The sequence below is a fragment of the Juglans microcarpa x Juglans regia genome, chromosome 1S (genome assembly GCF_004785595.1).
Source record: "Juglans microcarpa x Juglans regia isolate MS1-56 chromosome 1S, Jm3101_v1.0, whole genome shotgun sequence".
In the NCBI taxonomy this organism is placed as follows: Eukaryota; Viridiplantae; Streptophyta; class Magnoliopsida; order Fagales; family Juglandaceae; genus Juglans; species Juglans microcarpa x Juglans regia.
Genome location: NC_054595.1, coordinates 29368703 through 29387440, shown reverse-complemented (window position 1 = coordinate 29387440; position 18738 = coordinate 29368703). Strand labels below are relative to the sequence as shown.

The 18738-nt window shown below is 35.8% G+C and overlaps 2 protein-coding genes and 1 long non-coding RNA gene across 4 annotated transcripts in view; 2 read left to right on the top strand and 1 right to left on the bottom strand.

The window, feature by feature from the left end:
* Window positions 1-6828: 6828 nt before the first annotated feature.
* LOC121246433 (60S acidic ribosomal protein P0) lies at window positions 6829-10845 on the top strand. The gene is made up of 5 exons (XM_041144594.1): window positions 6829-7387; window positions 7497-7565; window positions 9910-10008; window positions 10085-10477; window positions 10613-10845. Exons 1-5 carry the CDS (start codon window positions 7130-7132, stop codon window positions 10748-10750), a joined length of 957 nt encoding a protein of 318 aa, XP_041000528.1. The 5' UTR covers window positions 6829-7129; the 3' UTR covers window positions 10751-10845.
* Window positions 10742-18738, bottom strand: part of LOC121246481 — a 24766-nt gene continuing 16769 nt past the window's right edge. For both annotated transcript variants that reach the window (XR_005937114.1, XR_005937115.1), the window contains exons 3-4: window positions 12147-12156; window positions 10742-10845 (exon numbers count right to left, since the gene is read on the bottom strand). This is a non-coding gene — a long non-coding RNA (uncharacterized LOC121246481). The remainder of the gene's footprint in view (window positions 10846-12146; window positions 12157-18738) is intronic.
* LOC121246407 (nematode resistance protein-like HSPRO2) lies at window positions 16843-18635 on the top strand. Its single transcript, XM_041144557.1, has one exon. It carries the CDS (start codon window positions 17017-17019, stop codon window positions 18424-18426), a length of 1410 nt encoding a protein of 469 aa, XP_041000491.1. The 5' UTR covers window positions 16843-17016; the 3' UTR covers window positions 18427-18635.

Sequence of the window (18738 nt, the reverse complement as noted above, 5' to 3'; positions counted from 1 at the left end):
CCCCACGCAAAAAATAAATAAGCAAATAATATAAATGTAAAATTAAAGGAGCTCGAAAGTGGGCATGACTCGCATTGTATTGCATTTATTGACAATAAATATTAATCAGCTCAAAGGTTGAGAAGAAGTTATGTAACCCATAGACCTAACAAAAAATCCATTCAAAAAATAAAAGAAAATACTAAAGCAATTAAGTATCCTGGCCAGCTTATAATTCAGCTTTTTTAATGATTGTACATGCACTATAGCAAGTTTGTGATTCTATTTCTTTCATAGAAATTGTTGTCGATGAACCATTACTCGTGGGTACATCTCAGTGACATCATGCGAGGTGTAAATTCATGAACAAGGCAAATTTCCAAGTTTTTCTCAGCATGCTGGGTATTCAATTGCGACATCATTATAGCACCAAAATCAATGAAATGTAACATCAAATTTGATATGTACAGAGAAAAAGAAGCAGGAAAGGTCAGTCGAATAATACAAAGCCATGACAAAATCTCATCCCACCACTCGCCCTGCCTACCACAAAACACAGCTCCGCTCCTTTCCGTGCTGCTATTCTCTTTCTTGCACAACCACACTGCTAAATGAATGGAAGGTATTGTCTCCCATTTGTCTGCCTTAACAGTGGAAATCTTATGCATCATTATCAACCACTGCAAAAGGCCACGTATCATGTTCTTCAGGCATAGTGGGAAAGTCACAGAGTTTCTGTATCCATGTATAGTTATTTTCAAAGAGCCTCCTCATGGATATGGAGACTTTAATCTTGGAGGACTCCATTAATAAGTACTTCGCTGCCAATGCAAAGGAAAAATAAATCATTCAATGATCACTGGTAATTTTCTGTTGAGGTTTAGTAGTATTAATTGTTTCATTGCTGGAGTAACTGTTAAGGTTTATTTTTTATCTACAGTACTGCCTTCTCCATTTCACCAAAACATGCAATCAAGGAACCGGCTAAGAGTCGGTCTAACTTTTGTGGAGGCCGCAGTTAGCCCAACTTTAGTTGCATCAGACCAGACGGGTCGAGTAAAATGCACCAAAAAACAGAAACAAACCAAACCAAACCCAATTTCCAAGGCTTTCCTGGAGTACACTACTGACAAAACGTGTGCCATTATCTTCTATTGTTTTCACTTAATTGTATGATTTTCCCTAGATCGATGTGAGATATATAGGATTATCATCAATAAGCATTGGATACACTTTATGAGACAAACAATTTATGAGTCATTACCACCTTATTTTAACTCTTTCAGAAATCGTACGTAGTAAAAATAAAGATTCTTTGTAACTTGGAAAGTCTTATCTCATGTATTGCAAAAGATCAAAGGCAAGAAAAGTAGGGCTCTCTCTCTCTCTCTCTCGCTTTGTATGTATAAAATCAACTTTTCTCCTTTATATCCAGTTTTTCAGTTGATGTCCACGTGGGTAAGCAGGATATCTCCATTCTCGCGTGAGCAAAAGATGTCGCTCTTGCTCGACTAGTTTATTAAACAGGATATATCCATTCGGTCAGACTCAAGCATATTTCCTTACTAAATTACCAAAGGAACACAATGATATCTACGAACAGTACTAGTTTAATTCTCACAATGGCAATAATAAAGAAGATAGTTTAATTCTTCATATGACCCTGTTGCTGATGAAGCTGGGCCATTTTCGAATTGATTAACGGTACCAGTGATTCGCCCGATCTTCTTCAATCTCCAAGAGTGAACGGAAGTCCGACGTCCGATCTCTGTACGTGGACTTCAATCACGCGATTGTCGGAATCACCCGGTGGGGGGCGGTCTAAAGAGCCAAAATTGGGGCTTCAAGACTAACCTTACCTTATCCGTAAGTTTTCACTTTTCTAAGATTTAGCAATAGTCTAAAGAATAAAACTAGTATGCTTCTTCACTTTAATCCTCTATTTCATCGTTTGTCAATTTTTATTTTATTTTTTACTTAGTTATTAAGGAATTGATTTTAAATGTATTGATATATATATTTTTAAAATATTTAAATGTATTAAAAAATATAAAAAAAAATCACTGGGCGATACTCCCAGTGATAAAAGTGGGGCGGCACAATAGCCTCACTCATAGTCTAAAATTTAGTTAAAAGTTGAGATTTTGGCTATAGTCAAAGTTATTAAAGATATTAATCTACATTAGATTATTCATTTTAAAGTTAAAATAATAATATAATATTATGTATTTTAATAATAACTTTTTTATATTTTACAAATATACGCTATATATTAATTAATAGTTTAATTTTTACTTAAAATTATTGTTTCTCAACTATTTTTTATATCAAACTAACCATCCAACATAATATAATCTTGTTTACAAAAAATATTTCTTAGAAAATATGGACATAATATAGCCTTGTTTACTAATGAAAATTTTAAAAAGAATTTAATAAAGTTTGTGAATAAAATATAGGTTTGATGGGTGAATAATGACTTTCCAACTTTGAAAATTCCTTTAGAGTTACTATAGGTCAAAATCTAAATTGGCCCAGTTTGGATAGTGAAAGTGTTTCGTTTCATCTCATCTCATCTCATCATTATAATTTTTTCAAATTCTCACACAAAATATAATGAAAATCTCAACTTTTTCAAATCTCAAAGCAATAAGAATATTAAAAAATAATATTCTAAGAAGAGAAATGATAGTTGATCTCGTGAGTGTGTAAGCGTCACGCAATCACTTTGAAAAAATTAAATAAATACGGGACCAACTATTAAACTGACCTCGTTTGGATAATAAAAGTGTTTCGTCTCATCTCATTTCATCATTACAATATTTTCAAATTCTTACACAAAATATAATAAAAATTTCAACTTTTTTAAATTTCAAAACAATAAGAATATTAAAAAATAATATTCTAACAAGAAAAATAATAGTTGCAGTCTTGAGTGTGTAAGTGTCGCGTAATCACTTTGAAAAAAAATTAATTTTTTAATAGTGGACCTCACTTTTTTCAAAGCTACTACACGACGCTTGCATACTCCACTACTGTATGTAACATTACTCTTCTAACAATATTTTATTCAACTTTTATCTAAAACCATTTTATCTCATCTTACTATCCAAACTGTACTTAAAAAAATTTAGCTAGTTCAATGTAGATCATTTATACAAAACTTAACTATATTTTAGATTTTACTAACATTACCTAGTTTGGGTGTCAAGGTATTCTTAGGTATTCTGAGAATACCTCACTACTATTTATTACGAGCCTATAAGCTACGCAATGCACGGATTGTCATAAAATAGATAAGTGATTGTAAAATATATCCGAATATGTAGGTTATAAAATGGGATTTAGTATATATCAGAACACAAAATTCTTTCTAACCAAAACATTGCAGAGCCAATCTACTCTCCAGAGCTTCTGTCCTCCACCATCTCCTATATGGTTTGAGTTTACTGAAACAAACGCATTCGTCTAATATTGAAACCTTGTACAACCCACAAAAGGTGGACATTAAAGCCAGCAAACCTACCAACCAAATCAAGAAGTAAAACAAAACCATCAATCAAACACTTGCGTATTCATTGCTTTCAGTTACCCAAATTTAACCATTTTTTTCACTAGGGTGTGCGAGGGTTGCACTTTCTAGGCTGCCTAACAATTTATTCAACTACGATGGAGATCGTAAAGTCTTGATTAAAATAATAAATTTATTAATAATGGGGTACTTAAAAAATGGTGCCTAACAATTTGTTCCAGACGTTGTCTTCTCAACTATAGGCTTCTCCAATAAGTCGCCACCTTTCCCAAGCCCAGTGCCCGATACTGTCATCAAAATGATCCGATTCTTACATTGCTTGCAAACGGTGTACTTATCCCATGCAATAATCCAATTTAAACTTCAATTTTAAAATATAAAAACGAATGTAAAATATAAAATACTATTTATAGGATTTTTTTATCTATTTAAACTTGAAACAAATTAGAAGTGTTTCGTAAAAAACATAAAAACAGAGAGAGAAGGGAAAAAATGGCAGTATTTGTTTTTATTTTACCCCGAAGTCTTGCTGGTCCATAGAAAGCGTGGGACGAACATAGACGGTAGAGAATATTAGCGTTGTTTCACATGGGCAACCAACCATGGATGAAGAAGAACTGAATGCCCCTGTTTTAGCCCCACAAAAGTATAGCACCGCAGCAACTAAGCAGTCCCAAGCATGTACGTCTCTCATTCTCCATCTCTAGGGTTTTCCTACCACTTAGCTTATATATCAGAATACAAAATTCTTCCTAACCAAAACATTGTCGAGCCGATCCACTCTCCACTGCTTCTGTCCTCCACCATCTCCTACGTGGTTTAAGTTTACTGAAACAAAAGCATCCGTCTAATATTGAAACCGTGTACAACCCACAAAAGGTGGACATTAAAGCCAGCAAACCTACCAACCAAATCAAGAAGTAAAACAAAACCATCAATCAAATACGTGCACATTCACTACTTTCAGTTACCCAAATTTAACCATTTTTTTCACTAGGGTGTGCGAGGGTTGCACTTTCTAGGCTGCCTAACAATTATTCAAGTATGATAGAGATCGTAAAGTTTTGATTAAAATAATAAATTCATTAATAATGGGGTACTTGAAAAAATAGTGCCTAACAATTTGTTCCAGACGTTGTCTTCTCAACTGTAGGCTTCTCCAATAAGCTGCCACCTTTTCCAAGCCCAGCGGCCGATACTGTCATCAAAATGATCCGGTTCTTGCATTGCTTGCAAACGGTGTACTTATCCCCTGTAATAATCCAATTTAGACTTCAATTTTAAAATATAAAAACAAATGTAAAATATAAAATAATATTTATAGGATTTTTTTATATCTATTTAAACCTGAAACAAATTAGAAGTGTTTTGTTAAAAACATAAAAACAGAGAGAGAGAAGGAAAAAAATGGCAGCATTTGTTTTTATTTTATCCCGAAGTCTTGCTGGTCCGTAGAAAGCGTAGGACGAACATAAACGATAGAGAATATTAGCATTGTTTCATATGGGCAACCAACCATGGATGAAGAAGAACTGAATGCCCCTGTTTTACCCCCCAAAAGTATAGCACTGCAGCAACTAAGCAGTCCCAAGCATGTACGTCTCTCATTCTCCATCTCTAAGATTTTCCTACCACTTAGCTTATATATAGATGAACATATACGTTCTTTTCTGGATATAGAAACTACTAAGCGGGTGCTGCCACTAGTCACCACACAATCCCAAACCTATATTTTATTTTATTTTTCCTTCACAAAACCACGAAGACCCTCGTTGCAGTGACCAAAGCCTCACGCCACTGCCAAGCCTCACCGCCACTGCCAAGCCCCATAATCAAGCTAGATTCTACGTCGCAACCCCCCACCACAGTGACCAAAGTCTAATGCACAACGAAAACCACCCATGACCCAACACTGCCTAGTCTCTCATGCACGATGGAACCACCAAGCCCGATCAACCACCATGCAACAACAACATATTCCACAAAACTTCCCACCCCACCATGTCAGCTATCGCAAAACTTTTGAAGGGTTGCTCTGTTTTACACCACCGAAAACAGAGAAATTTTCTCCCCACCGTGAGCCACTTCGCCAGCCCCACCTTGTCGTCGCCACTTGCATAGACAATGCCACCGGGCACCCCACGTCACCCCAAGCCACCGCCTCTCTCTCTCTCTCTCTCTCTCTCTCTCTCCGCTGTGAATGACAATTCGCTCTCCCTCCTTTTCTCCCCGTGCTCTGCCACCACTCCTAACTGTGCCGCCATCGATAGTCACTCATGCCGTCACCACACGTAACGATCTCTCAATAAGGAACTCTCCTCTTTATGGCACGGGTTTAGGTCTGGAAGTGTGCTTGGGAGTGGTTTCTCTGATTCTTGTTTCTCTGCATGGGAGTGCTTGGCCATTTGTTTTTAACTATCTCAACGAACTTTGCAAATAAATCATAGAGCAAGTTGACAATTGCACTTCTTGACCCTTTGTAAATATGCTGAATCATTGCACCTCTCGACTCTTTGCAAATAAACAAAATTATGCTGAATTGTAGTCCTCAAAATTAGATTCGTCAAAAGCGGTGCTCTTTTTTTTTTTTTTTTTTAACACCAATTGACGTCTAAGCGGTGCTCTAAACTAAATCTTTTCCATCGATTGACATTTGGTTCTTCAAAGTCTGGCGTCGTGGGATGGCTTGGTTGTGGCGCACGGTTGGGAAAAGGTTACTCTATTTCAGTGGTGCAAAACATAGTGCTTGGCCATTTATTTTTAACTATCTTGACGAACTTTACAAATAAACTATAGAGTACGTTAACAATAGCACTGCTTAACCCTTTGTAAATATGTTAAATCATTGCACCTTTTGACTATTTGCAAATAAACAGTTTGCAACTTTGCTAGTTCATTGCACCGCTTGAACCTTTACAAATAAACAGTTTGCTGGTTTGTAAGATGTGCTGATAATTTATTAATTGTTAAACCAATTTTTTAGGACTGAATGCCAAGTCAGCAAGTTAAAACTTGACTTTTATATAATTAAATATATCTTATTATTAATTTCACCTATTTTTTATAATTATTCATCTTATCATTATATTTTTATTTTTTTTTATTACTATTTACAGAATAATTTAAAATATCCCAATATTCAAACGTAATTTTAGTTAGTTGTGTAAGTGTTCTAACCCAAGCTTTGTCCACGGGCTCGATTCGGGATTGTTGGCCCAGTTCAAGGCCCAATTTTTCCATAATGCCCAGATCACTACCTCACTAACTACCTTTTCTTGACCCTCGGATCCCTGATGAATATTGCATATTAGTCGTCAGATCCAGGTCTTCCTCGAAAAACCCTAATCCTTTTGTGACTTCAGTCTTCTGTCCAGTATATATGGCTAACTCCGCGGCACAGTTTTTTCAGGTAGTGTCCTCCCACTTCTAAAACCTCCGATCCGTAATTCTCATCTCCTAGTATACCCAGGAGAGGTTAAAGAGACGGCATAGTTTTGCTGTCCGCCTTGACTGAGCCCCTAGCCTCGTCTTGGCCCTCGATTTTGCTTTTTTCTTAGCCCCAATCATTCTGTATATTTTATCTTCTACGTTTTCTTCGAAACCCATAGAATCGTAGACATGGTAGGGAAGCTCTCGAAGTCGGAAAAGAAGATCGCGTACGACGCGAAGCTATGCCAGCTGCTTGACGAGTACACCCAAATCCTGGTGGTGGCGGCCGACAACGTCGGATCCAACCAGCTCCAGAATATTCGGAAAGGTCTACGTGGCGACTCTGTGGTGCTCATGGGTAAGAACACCATGATGAAGCGCTCCGTCAGGATCCATGCTGAGAATACTGGCAACAATGCTTTCCTCAACCTCATTCCCCTTCTTGTTGTACGTCACGCTCTTTTATTTATTTATTTTAATTTTCGTGGTATATCTTAAAAATAATCTACAAAAAAATCTATAACACCTTAAAAATATCACCTTTTCGTTGGATTAGGGAAACGTAGGGCTGATTTTCACGAAGGGTGATTTGAAGGAGGTCAGCGAAGAGGTTGCCAAGTACAAGGTCCTTTGTCTAAAACCCCTTTACCTTGCATTTAGAATTATTTCTTGTCGAATTTTTGCTCTTAGTGTAGTGTATTTATGATTTCCATGTTGTCCACTAGTGGAGAATTCTATGCTTCAAGTGGTTAAACTGTTTTTATATAACTTAATCAGAATTTTGGGTACCAACAAAGACTGTTTTGAACTGGCTGTTCTTATATAATGATAATGGAACCATATTGATGCACAATGATATACAAGTATGTAGGGTTCCTACTTATCAATGCTTTGTGAGTATAGTTGGTCGTGGAGGAGAGTAGGGCTGCAACCCGAGCAACCCGTTCAACATTTGGGCCCGGCCAGTCCCGCATATTCAACCCGTATTTTTTTTTTTTATTTCCCCTCGTCTTCAACCCTCCTCTTCCTTCAAGCCATACTCCCACAGTTGGTGCTCTCAATTTCACTTCTTACTTCACGGATTGTAAACCCAAGGTCCTTGCTACCACTACTGCTTGCCCGTCGCCGACTTGCTTCGGTTGCCTCTGGATCTCTACCCCGCCGTGTAGACGCCGTCCATCTCTACCTCGTCGGTTGCCTCTGGATCTCTACCCCGCCGTTATGGTTCTCAATGTAAAGTGAAGTAAAAATGTAAAATAGAATGACTGAGGAAATAGAAATGGATGTACTATTGTGAAATGGATGTAATTAGGAAAATGAATTAAAGAGAAAATGGTGCATTGCGTGAGAAGAGTGAAAAGCTTGTGAAGTGTTTGATAAAATGGGAAGATGAATTCAGAAAACTCAAATCGCCATAGTCTTGGTTCTCTCACAGTCACACTCCCAACTAACTGTGCTCAACAACCTAGTCTCCATCGACGAAGTCCTCCACCTCACCGCTAGTGCCGTCCTCTGTAACTAGTCTTCCTCCCTCAACTTCACCCACGCATTCCACAGCTGCTAAAAAACCAAGGAAGACCTCGAGACTCTATACCTTCAACGGCAGCTTTCACTATCATGAAGTAATTTTCGGTACTTAGAGAAGGGTTAAAACCGATTTGGGAGGGGGGCTAGGGTTTCATTTGCAGATTTTGTAAGTGGGTTGTACGGGTCGAACCCGATCAAGAGTTAAACCCGTATTTTTCGGTTTGGGTTGGGTCATAATGCTCACGGATGGGCCGGGTCACTCATTTTTTGCACAGGCCTAGAGGAGAGCTAGAAAACAGAGGAATTATTTTGGACTCGCGTTGCTTAGTATTTTAATGTTCAGAATTATAGCCACTTGTGCTGGTGCTCATATAAGTATATTGCCGAGTGTAACAGCCCGACGTGTGAAAGGATCTGTAACAGAGTCTTGGGTTCGTGGGCCTTATTTTTATTTTGTTATGTTATTTTCTTTAGCCTGCTTGTAACGTTGGACCTACTTGTAGCTAGCGGGCCGGAACCCATAGAGTAGGTTTATGTCCTTGGTCTACTTATCGCATCTTTCTCCGAGCTAAATGTGCGAGCCCTAAGGCTGAGATCACTCCACTACTATCCAGTATTTTATTATTACTTTTCACATACATTTCACTACTTTTTGCTACCATTCACTACTATACAATATTTTATCATTACTTTTTCATCAATTTTTTTCCTACTATTCACGGATCATTTGAGATCACGTCACTACCCAAACCTAGCCTTAGTGCTCTAGCAGAATTAACCAGAAAGTAATAGAAACTTCTTCCTATCATCTTCTTCTTCCTTCTGAATTTTCTTGGAGGTTTTCTCACCCTCGAAGTGAGATATTCTATTTCATTTTACTATCAATCCATTGGTTGTGTTACACTGAGCCTTGGTAAATGTCGCTTTATGTTAAATGCAGTTTTTGTTGCCATCGACTAAGTCACTGAAAATTGTTGGGAAGCCTGCTCAAGAAATCCCAACAGAAATAAGTTGTGCACAGTTTTCTTTATCCCTACAAATTTTGGGGTTTGGCCAATTTGCTGATACAACAGCAATGGTGTTCATGTTGCTTGAGTGTTTTTATTTTTTTTTGCTTATAGGAGGCTTCTTTTTTACATGGTTAGTAATAGGTGTTTTTCCTGGTTCTTTATCAAGTTTTCAATGAACAATAACGTACCGATGTTGTATGGCTGTGTTGCAAAATATTTGTTTTCATTCCTTCTTGAAAATGAGTTATTCATTTTCTTTGTTGAATATTGTCGTATAATCGTGTTCTAAAACTTATGGGGTTGTAATTTTGTGAGGTTTTTACTAAATTTTCTGTAGTTGCGTTGTAATTGTTCGCTGATTTTTGTGTTTAGAATGTGCTTTCTTATGTTGTGATTCCACTGCTGTAAATATAACTTTCCATACTTGAACAGGTTGGAGCACCTGCTCGTGTTGGTTTAGTTGCTCCAATTGATGTTGTTGTACCTCCTGGAAACACTGGACTCGACCCTTCTCAGACCTCTTTCTTTCAGGTCCGTGATCTCAATTGAAAATACTTCCATTTTTCATTAATTTGAAACATCCGAGTCTTATGCCATTGTCTTTCAGGTTCTTAACATTCCAACCAAGATTAACAAGGGTACTGTTGAAATTATCACCCCTGTGGAGCTTATTAAGAAGGGTGACAAGGTTGGCTCCTCTGAGGCTGCCCTGCTTGCAAAACTTGGCATAAGGCCCTTTTCTTATGGTCTCATTGTCCTATCTGCTTATGACAATGGCTCAGTCTTCAGCCCTGAGGTACTTGATCTGACTGAGGATGACCTTATTGAGAAGTTTGCCATTGGTGTGTCTATGGTCACTTCATTGTCACTGGCTCTCTCGTACCCAACACTAGCAGCTGCACCGCATATGTTCATCAATGCCTACAAGAATGCTCTTGCTATTGCTGTTGCCACCGAGTATTCCTTCCCCCAGGCAGAGAAAGTTAAGGAGTTCCTAGAGGTATCTCATCCGCTACAACGATTTTTAGTCTTTTTATGCATCAGTACATTAGACTCTGGCTCTGTTACTCTTCAGCAGATTTTTAAATCCCATTTTTTTTCCTTGTGGAAGTAATTGTTTTGGATATTAATGCAGGACCCAAGCAAATTTGCTTTCGCTGCTGCCCCTGTTGCCGCTGCTGATTCGGGTGCTGCCCCTGCTAAGGAGGAAGAGAAGAAGGAAGAGCCAGCTGAAGAGTCCGATGATGACATGGGTTTTAGTTTGTTCGATTAAGTTCATGTAGGTTATGCTTTTACTATGGGACGGTGATCCTTGTGTTTACTTTCTTTTGGATTTTCACTGATGGAGTTTAGTTATTTATTTTATGCCTTTTGTCTTTCGTGTTGTTGAGTTTTTGTTCTGGATTGATCAAGTTTAATACGCCTTATAATTACCATCTACCATATTTTATTGTTCGCGAGACTTTCTTACTATTTCGGTTCTTACGTTGGCGACCAAGTTAAAATCGGCTCTATTTTTGCCGGTTTAACTTTAGGCAGCTTCAAGTTGAATTATTCAGGATACTTCTTTCTGTCTAGGAGCTCATGATTGGTGATATGGTATAGCATCCGCCAGAACTTCCTTTTTGTAAAGGCTTTTTGCAGTCTTGTGTACCCATCCATCCCACCGAGGTCGTAGGAAAAGGGATCATGGGCTAAAATTAAGAGGATTATTGTGTTAATTTCACGAACCTTATTGGGCTGAAACCAGTTGGGCAAAAACTGGTAACACCAGAATTGGCTTCTCAATTGGTCGACTAGCTTACAAATAGTGACTTTTTGGCCCAATAAGATTCTGTTTCAATAGTAAAATAAGATGATTTTAGATTAAAGTTAAATAAAATATTGTTAGAATATTATTTTTTAATATTATTATTATTATTTTAAATTTTAAAAAAGTTAATTATTTATTATATTTTGTGTGAGAATTTGAAAAAATTGTAATGTTGAGCTAAAATATTTTCGCTATTTAAACGAGACTTAAATGTATGCTTTTTTTTTAACCCACTGGCTGACTAATATTTTATCGAGATGAACTTTACATCTCTACTATATATTTTGAATTCAGATTATTTAGAGAAAAATGTAAAGATACAATCATACAAATACTATAAAATGTAAATATAAATAAACTTAATAGTTCTTATAACATTTATGATCTATCTAATACTGCCAAGTAAACAAACACAGAAAATGTTGAAAGGGTATACGTATAATATCCATTTCCGATCTAGATTTTGAAAAATTAAATTCTAAAGAAAATCAATGAGAGAGAGAGAGAGAGAGAGAAGTAATGCCTCCTATCTTAGGAGCTGGCCCATTTAAAATTATTTATGTTCGAGGTCTTTCATGTTTGGGTTTCTAGGAGGCGGCAAGCTGTTATTATCAAAAGGATATAATATATATTTTTTATGAAAGGGGTGATGTGGCGTCTTTTTATTATAGGATCTTAATTCTTATTATCCTTTTATTATTTTATAATATAGTATTAAATAATTAAATATTATTTATTGTATAATATTAGATATGATGTAATGATAAAAAGATAAAAAAAATAGAAAGATGAATAAATTTTTTCTTTACGAAATATAAATTAATAAGAATCGGGCAGAGACGGCAGGTGGACGGACATCTCTGTTTCTGCTTTATTAATTTGGCCGGACAATTGTCTGTAATTATTATAGTTAATAGCCACACCGACAAATCCCCCAATGGGAAACTTTTGACATGCGTGATATTTAAAAAGGAATAGCATTGATAATGAAGGTTTCCAAGTCATGACGCATGACTGCTCAACGCAATTGATTAGGCGCGACCCCTTACCTACAATTATATAGAGTCATACTATTTAAAAATATGTAATTTTATTTTTTTATTATCATATTTTATAAATCACATTTTTTTTTTAAATAAAATGTAGTAGTGCGAAAGTTATATTTAAAATTTTTCAACTAGATGTATTCCTACTTCCTCAGACTGTAGAGAAAGCTAAAAAATAAAGAAATAAAAATCCAGATAACACAGACAAACGTGCTGTTAAAGCATCTACCAGATATTCCGATTCCTCCTTATTGTCGACCACAAACATCGAAGAGTCTGGATAAAACAAAATGAAAGGAAAGGGACGTGGAAGTAGAAATGTAAATGGGCCAATTCTAAGTGCGTGATGCTGATATTTGGTAGTGCGCCTCGACACATATTACATGCTCCCTTTCCAAACAACCACCTCCCCATTGACTTTTTCGACTCCCTTCTAACTCAATTAAAAAAAAAAATCACCAACTATTTATATAATATTAATTTAAGAAATAATATTTACAATTTTATTCTTTCAATTAATATTATATAAAATTATAAAGTAAATATTATATCAATCACACGAATAAAAATTATAAAATCCAATATGTAAATTTAGTTTTACCTTCCTTTGCCCATTTTATAAACTGCACTAAAAAAAAATATATATATATATATATATACACATACATGACTAATAGAGTAATATTATACACTACATTTTTATTTCACTTTTATTCTACTACGTAAAATCTGACACATTTATTATCATTATATGATAAATAATCATCCAATAAAAGATCATCTAATAATAATAAATATGCCATATTTTATATAGTGGAATGTTAGTATGATTTATAGAATTTTACTAATTAATTATCTGTACCATATTTTAATCCTACTTTTATCGCATTATATAAGGTGTAACATATTTACTATAATTGGATGACAAATAAACATCTAATGAAATATTATTTAATAGTAATAAATATGCTACAACTTACTTAATAGAATAAAAGTGTAACAATAATTTGGTGTATAGAGTTTTTCATTTGCCAAATTATACATTGTCTTGATAATTCAGCATTTCTGCGAATAATTGAGAAATAAAAGGCAACAAAAAAGTGCAACATGCTTCAACCATGGAAGCGAAAACGCAAAATGAAAGCACAGTTGACTAATTCGCGTTCTTGCTCCATGCTACCTTGAAAATTCAAGGAGATTATTCATTTCGACCTGATAGAGCTAATGAAGTACAATACACATTCCTCATGTAGCAACCAGAATCCATAAACCCTCCTAGTCAGATGGCTTCCTCCTCCCATCGGCAAACTTAAACTAATTATAAAAGTGTAACAATAATTTGGTGTATAGAGTTTTACTAATTATATATGAGTAATATTGTACATCATACTCTCATCTTATTTTGATAATACTAAATAGTATATGATACATTCATTATCATTAAATGATAAAAAAATATGTAATAAATGATAATTTAATGATGATAAATGTATCATATCATATTTAATGAGATAAAAATGAAATGATAGTATGATGCGTAGAATTTTTCATTATATATAAGAGCATAACATAAACTTTGGATTATCTACCGTAAGCGCTACGTGGCACGAATCGTGAACTTTAGTTTGGCATCGGCGCATCACCATCATAACATGATCTGTCCACCACGTATTTGCATAGGAATAGAGTGGAAAAGAATGGGCGAGACACGTGATCGGAAGACCACGTGTCGGGGGCTGGGAGCATGTCACATGCGGTTCCCGCGAGATGAGTTGGATCAACTAAAGCACAGAAGGATAGCACGGATTAATCAAAATTAAAGAATATTTGTAATGAAATAGAAATTTAATTTTTAGTTATTCTATTCACATAAATTTTTACATTAGAGTAATTATTTTTTTATTATATAATAATAAAATAATATAAGATAAATTTAATTTTAATTATTCACATCAAATCTTTACATAAAATAATACATTTATTCATTGTATACTAATAAATAATTAATAATTTTAAAAATATTTAATTTTTTTAATTATTAATTTATTTAATTTTATCATATTTTACAATTATACCTATTATATATTAATTAATAATTATATTCTTAATAAATTAATATATCATTGACTCAAATTAATATATAATTGTAAAAATATGTGATAGAAAAAAAAAATAATTAATAAAATATATATTCAATATATATACAGTAACTTTTAAATTTAAAAAATAAAAATAAAAATTACTGTAACTAAATTTTAAATAACTAATATATTGCAAGTATATTTCACTTTCTAATAACTAAATATCCATTTAACTTTTAGCTAATACGCGTGTACCAATAAAAGGCCGTGAGATTGGCGAAGAGAATTTGAAGCGGCAAACACGGAGAGATCGAGTCCAACTGAAGCTTCTTTATGTATCGCCAACCTTCGAATCCAGATGACAGCGTCGGAAAGCGACGAAACTAGGGGCTGATTTAGTTAGACCAAATTAAAATATCTCATCTCATTTTATATATACAATTATTATAATTTTTGTAAATTTTTATATAAAATATAATAAAAAATTTAAATTTTTAAAATTTTTAAAATAAAAATAATATTAAAAAATAATATTTTATTTAAATTTTAACAAAATATCTTATCTCATCGCAATTCAATTTCGTAATCAAATGAGCCTAAAATGGAGGCTTATCCAAAACCAAAATGGCCAAAAACCAACGGAACTGAACAACGATCAAGGATAATTCTTTTTAAGTAATGATATTTGATGTTACAGGTGTCTCGTCGCCTACTCTTGTTTTTTAAAAAACATAAATATAAAATAATAATTTTATTTTTAGCACGATACTTATATAAAAATTATGAATGTATTTAACATTATTATTATTTTTTTATATAGTGATTGTCGTTTTCATTTTTAATAAAGTTTCAAAAGGAGTATACTGTATACTTGCCTGTATAATACTGGGAATTTGGGATCAATTGTTACCCTTGCTATTTGGTGGATAGGATAGGTACGTCCGTTCTACATTGGAAGATGTATAAATTTGATTTGTTTTCTTTTCGTACAAATCATACAAGCAGTACTCTACATTTTTTGTTGAGTGAAGTTGACTTCCGATATTGACAAACACTACGGGATCAATAACTTGAGAGAGAGAGAGAGAGAGAGAGAGAGAGAATGGGGATTGTCACGCAAACAAAAAAGTTTCATATTCTGCTGTTTCATTAATCTGGCAGTCTTGGAATATTTGACTTTGTAGAGTGCAAAATGCAAATCCACATTTCTTTTATAATGTTGCACATCTGGCATCTGATCTCGTAACAATGGATCTTAAGTCTTTTGAATAGTAAGATTTAAAAAAATTAAATTAAAATTTTAAAAAGTTGAATTATTTATTATATTTTATATAAAAATTTTAAAAAATTATACTGATGAAACGAGAGAAATTAAAATAATTTCTCAATCTAAATGAGTGATTAGTCCTTAGTTTTCATTCCGACAAGATGAATTAATCGATTCAACCTGACAATTAACGGAAAAATAATTTTTTAACCTTGTAGAGGTCGAGCCTATCTTTTGGGCTGACGAGGTAAAAACAGTTGGTAGTCTAATGAGGAAACTAAAACCCAATCCATTTGCCCTAACTTATCCAAAATCAGAGCAAGTTGCTCTATTAAACTACTATATTGTCTTAAACACAATCCGATAAGGTAAATTCTGACTACAAATGCTATATTTTATGTTGGTATTATCCTTTGTGCTATGTGAGGAGCATTTGTCATCGGTTTAATTTTTTTACTTTATTGCATTCTTCATGTTGTGGGCGCATGAAATGTAAGGAAAATACATTCCTTACATATAGCAACATGCCGAGATATCAATTATTAATTAGCTGGTAGGTATGCTGAAGTCTTTTTCTTTGTCCCTCAAAACGCGGACTAATTCCCGAGTTCCCAATTCCCGGTACACCGACAATTGCACAGCTTGCAAATGTCAAGCTGGAAAACGTTGGATGCTTCATAATTCATTATTATATCTCTATCATATTTTTTTAAAATAAAATACTACTAATATAGTTTTTAAATGTGTCTATTCATATATTTTCTTATTTTTTTAATAGTTAATGAAGTGATTATTAGTAAATTTTTATTTATTTATTTTAATAATTAAGGATGCTTAAAAAATATTTAAAAATAAATAAAAAAAATTATTAATACTAGTGTGTATATTTAGGATGCAGATGTAGCATTACAAAACATATTGCGTCTGTAATTGTAGAATAATACTGCGTATTTAATCCTTATCTACGCCAACTCAAATCTTAATTGAAGGACAACGTGCAATGACCCTGGTCCAACTTAAAACCCTACTGTTCGTAGAATCCAAACTACAGAGACACTTTGGCTCCTTCTACGTTAGGTGAAATGGATAAGGCTCGTTTTCCATTCTTTCTTTAATATTTCTTCCTATAAAAAATGATTGTTTAGTTTTTTTCAAATAAGTTAAATTTGTAGGCACCGGCAACTTTCAAATTTCCTCACTCCACGCGCCTTTTGGCTGTTCAAATATCCACTACCTACTATAAATACCACTCCCTGTCTCTGGCTCCCTCAAAACTCCTACAAACCCAGAACATACACGATCCCAATTCTCTCACTTCAGTTCAAGGAAAAAATGGTTGATTTAGATTGCAAGGCAAAGATAGTCCCAACCGACGTGCCTAACAAATCCCAAAAACTCTCCAACAAACTTCAAGTTTCGGTCCCCTCCACCTTTCGTGCCGCCCAAATATCCGAGGCTCCGGCTGTTGCTTGCTCCGCTTACGACAACTATCTTCGCCTCCCGGAGCTTCGGAAGCTGTGGAGCTCCAATGAGTTTCCCAGTTGGAAAAATGAGTCCGTTTTAAAACCGGCTTTACATGCTTTAGAGATTTCATTTCGGTTCCTCTCGACGGTCTTGTCGGATCAGCGGCCGTACGCCAACGGGCGCGAGTGGAGGCGAAGGCTAGAGTCTCTCACGACGAGTCAGATAGAGATCATTGCTAATATCTGCGAGGACGACGAAGAAGACCGTGCGACACGAGGAACGGCTCCCATCGTAGATCTGAGGTCATCGAACGGTGTCCTGGCTCGCGATGGTAGCTATGCCGAGGTATGGAAGATGGCAGGCGACACTACCGTTGTGAGCCGCACCAGCGAGTCTAGCTTGCTTCCTAGGCTTGCCACGTGGCATAAATCGGAGGATATCGCGCAGAAGATCCTCTACTCCATCGAGTGCGAGATGCGGAGGTGTCCGTACACTCTTGGCTTGGGAGAGCCGAACCTTGCCGGTAAACCAAACCTCGAGTACGACCTGGTGTGCAAGCCGAGCGAGCTTCACTCCCTGAAGAAGAGTCCGTACGATCACATCGACAACTACGAGAACCAGACGCTGTACTCCACGCAACAAATTCTAGAGTCGTGGATCTATGTGTCGCAACAGCTTTTGAAACGAATCACAGAGCAAGTCGAGAACAAAGATTTCGTAAGAGCTGCGAGCGATTGTTATTTGATCGAACGGATCTGGAAGCTTCTGACCGAGATCGAGGATCTCCACCTCTTGATGGACCCAGACGATTTTCTCAGGCTCAAGAATCAGCTTTGCATTAAGTCGATGAACGAAGCGGGACCTTTTTGCTTCAGATCAAAGGGTCTCGTGGAGATCACGAGGTATTGCAGGGATCTGAAGCATAAGGTGCCATGCATACTAGGCGTTGAGGTGGACCCCATGGGTGGGCCCAGGGTCCAGGAGGCGGCCATGAAGCTCTACAGAGAGAAGAAAGAGTCGGAGAAAATTCACCTGCTTCAGGCTTTGCAGGCAATCGAGTCGGCCATGAAGAGGTTCTTCTACGCGTTCAGGCAATTGCTGGTGGTTGTGACGGGGAGCTTGGATGCGAACGCGAACCAAGTCGTCTTGAGTTCAGACTCGGGCGACTCACTGAGTCATATCTTCCTTGAGCCAACCTGTTTCCCGAGTTTGGATGCGGCAAAGACGTATTTGGGGAATTTTTGGAACCATGAACAGGGTGGGATGCGGCTTGGGTAAATTGACTCGGAAGACTCCAGCCGAGTCTTTATTCGGTTCGAGTCGAGTTGCAAACTCGTGTTCCTCAGCGGAGTTGAGGAAATCCAGCCATTAGTGTTAGGTTTACACACTTTGGAAGATTTTTTGTACCGTTATACTTCTTTCTCTTGCTGAATTTATGTACCGTTAGTTCATGATTTGTATATACAAAAGGTTGACGTTCGTTAAAATTTCCTCTTTGGCTGAATTTATGCACCACGAGTTCATGATATCTTCACTATAAATGTTCCGAAAATTGGAAATATGGGCAGATCGCGTTAAGCAATTACAGTT

Bases quoted from the DNA above. Each gene is read 5' to 3' on its own strand.
- LOC121246407 (XM_041144557.1), top strand. From the start codon at position 17,017: ATGGTTGATTTAGATTGCAAGGCAAAGATAGTCCCAACCGACGTGCCT.
- LOC121246433 (XM_041144594.1), top strand. From the start codon at position 7,130: ATGGTAGGGAAGCTCTCGAAGTCGGAAAAGAAGATCGCGTACGACGCG. The intron at 7,388-7,496 runs GTACGTCACGCT...TCGTTGGATTAG, and splicing joins ACCTCATTCCCCTTCTTGTT to GGAAACGTAGGGCTGATTTT. The intron at 10,009-10,084 runs GTCCGTGATCTC...ATTGTCTTTCAG, and splicing joins CTCAGACCTCTTTCTTTCAG to GTTCTTAACATTCCAACCAA.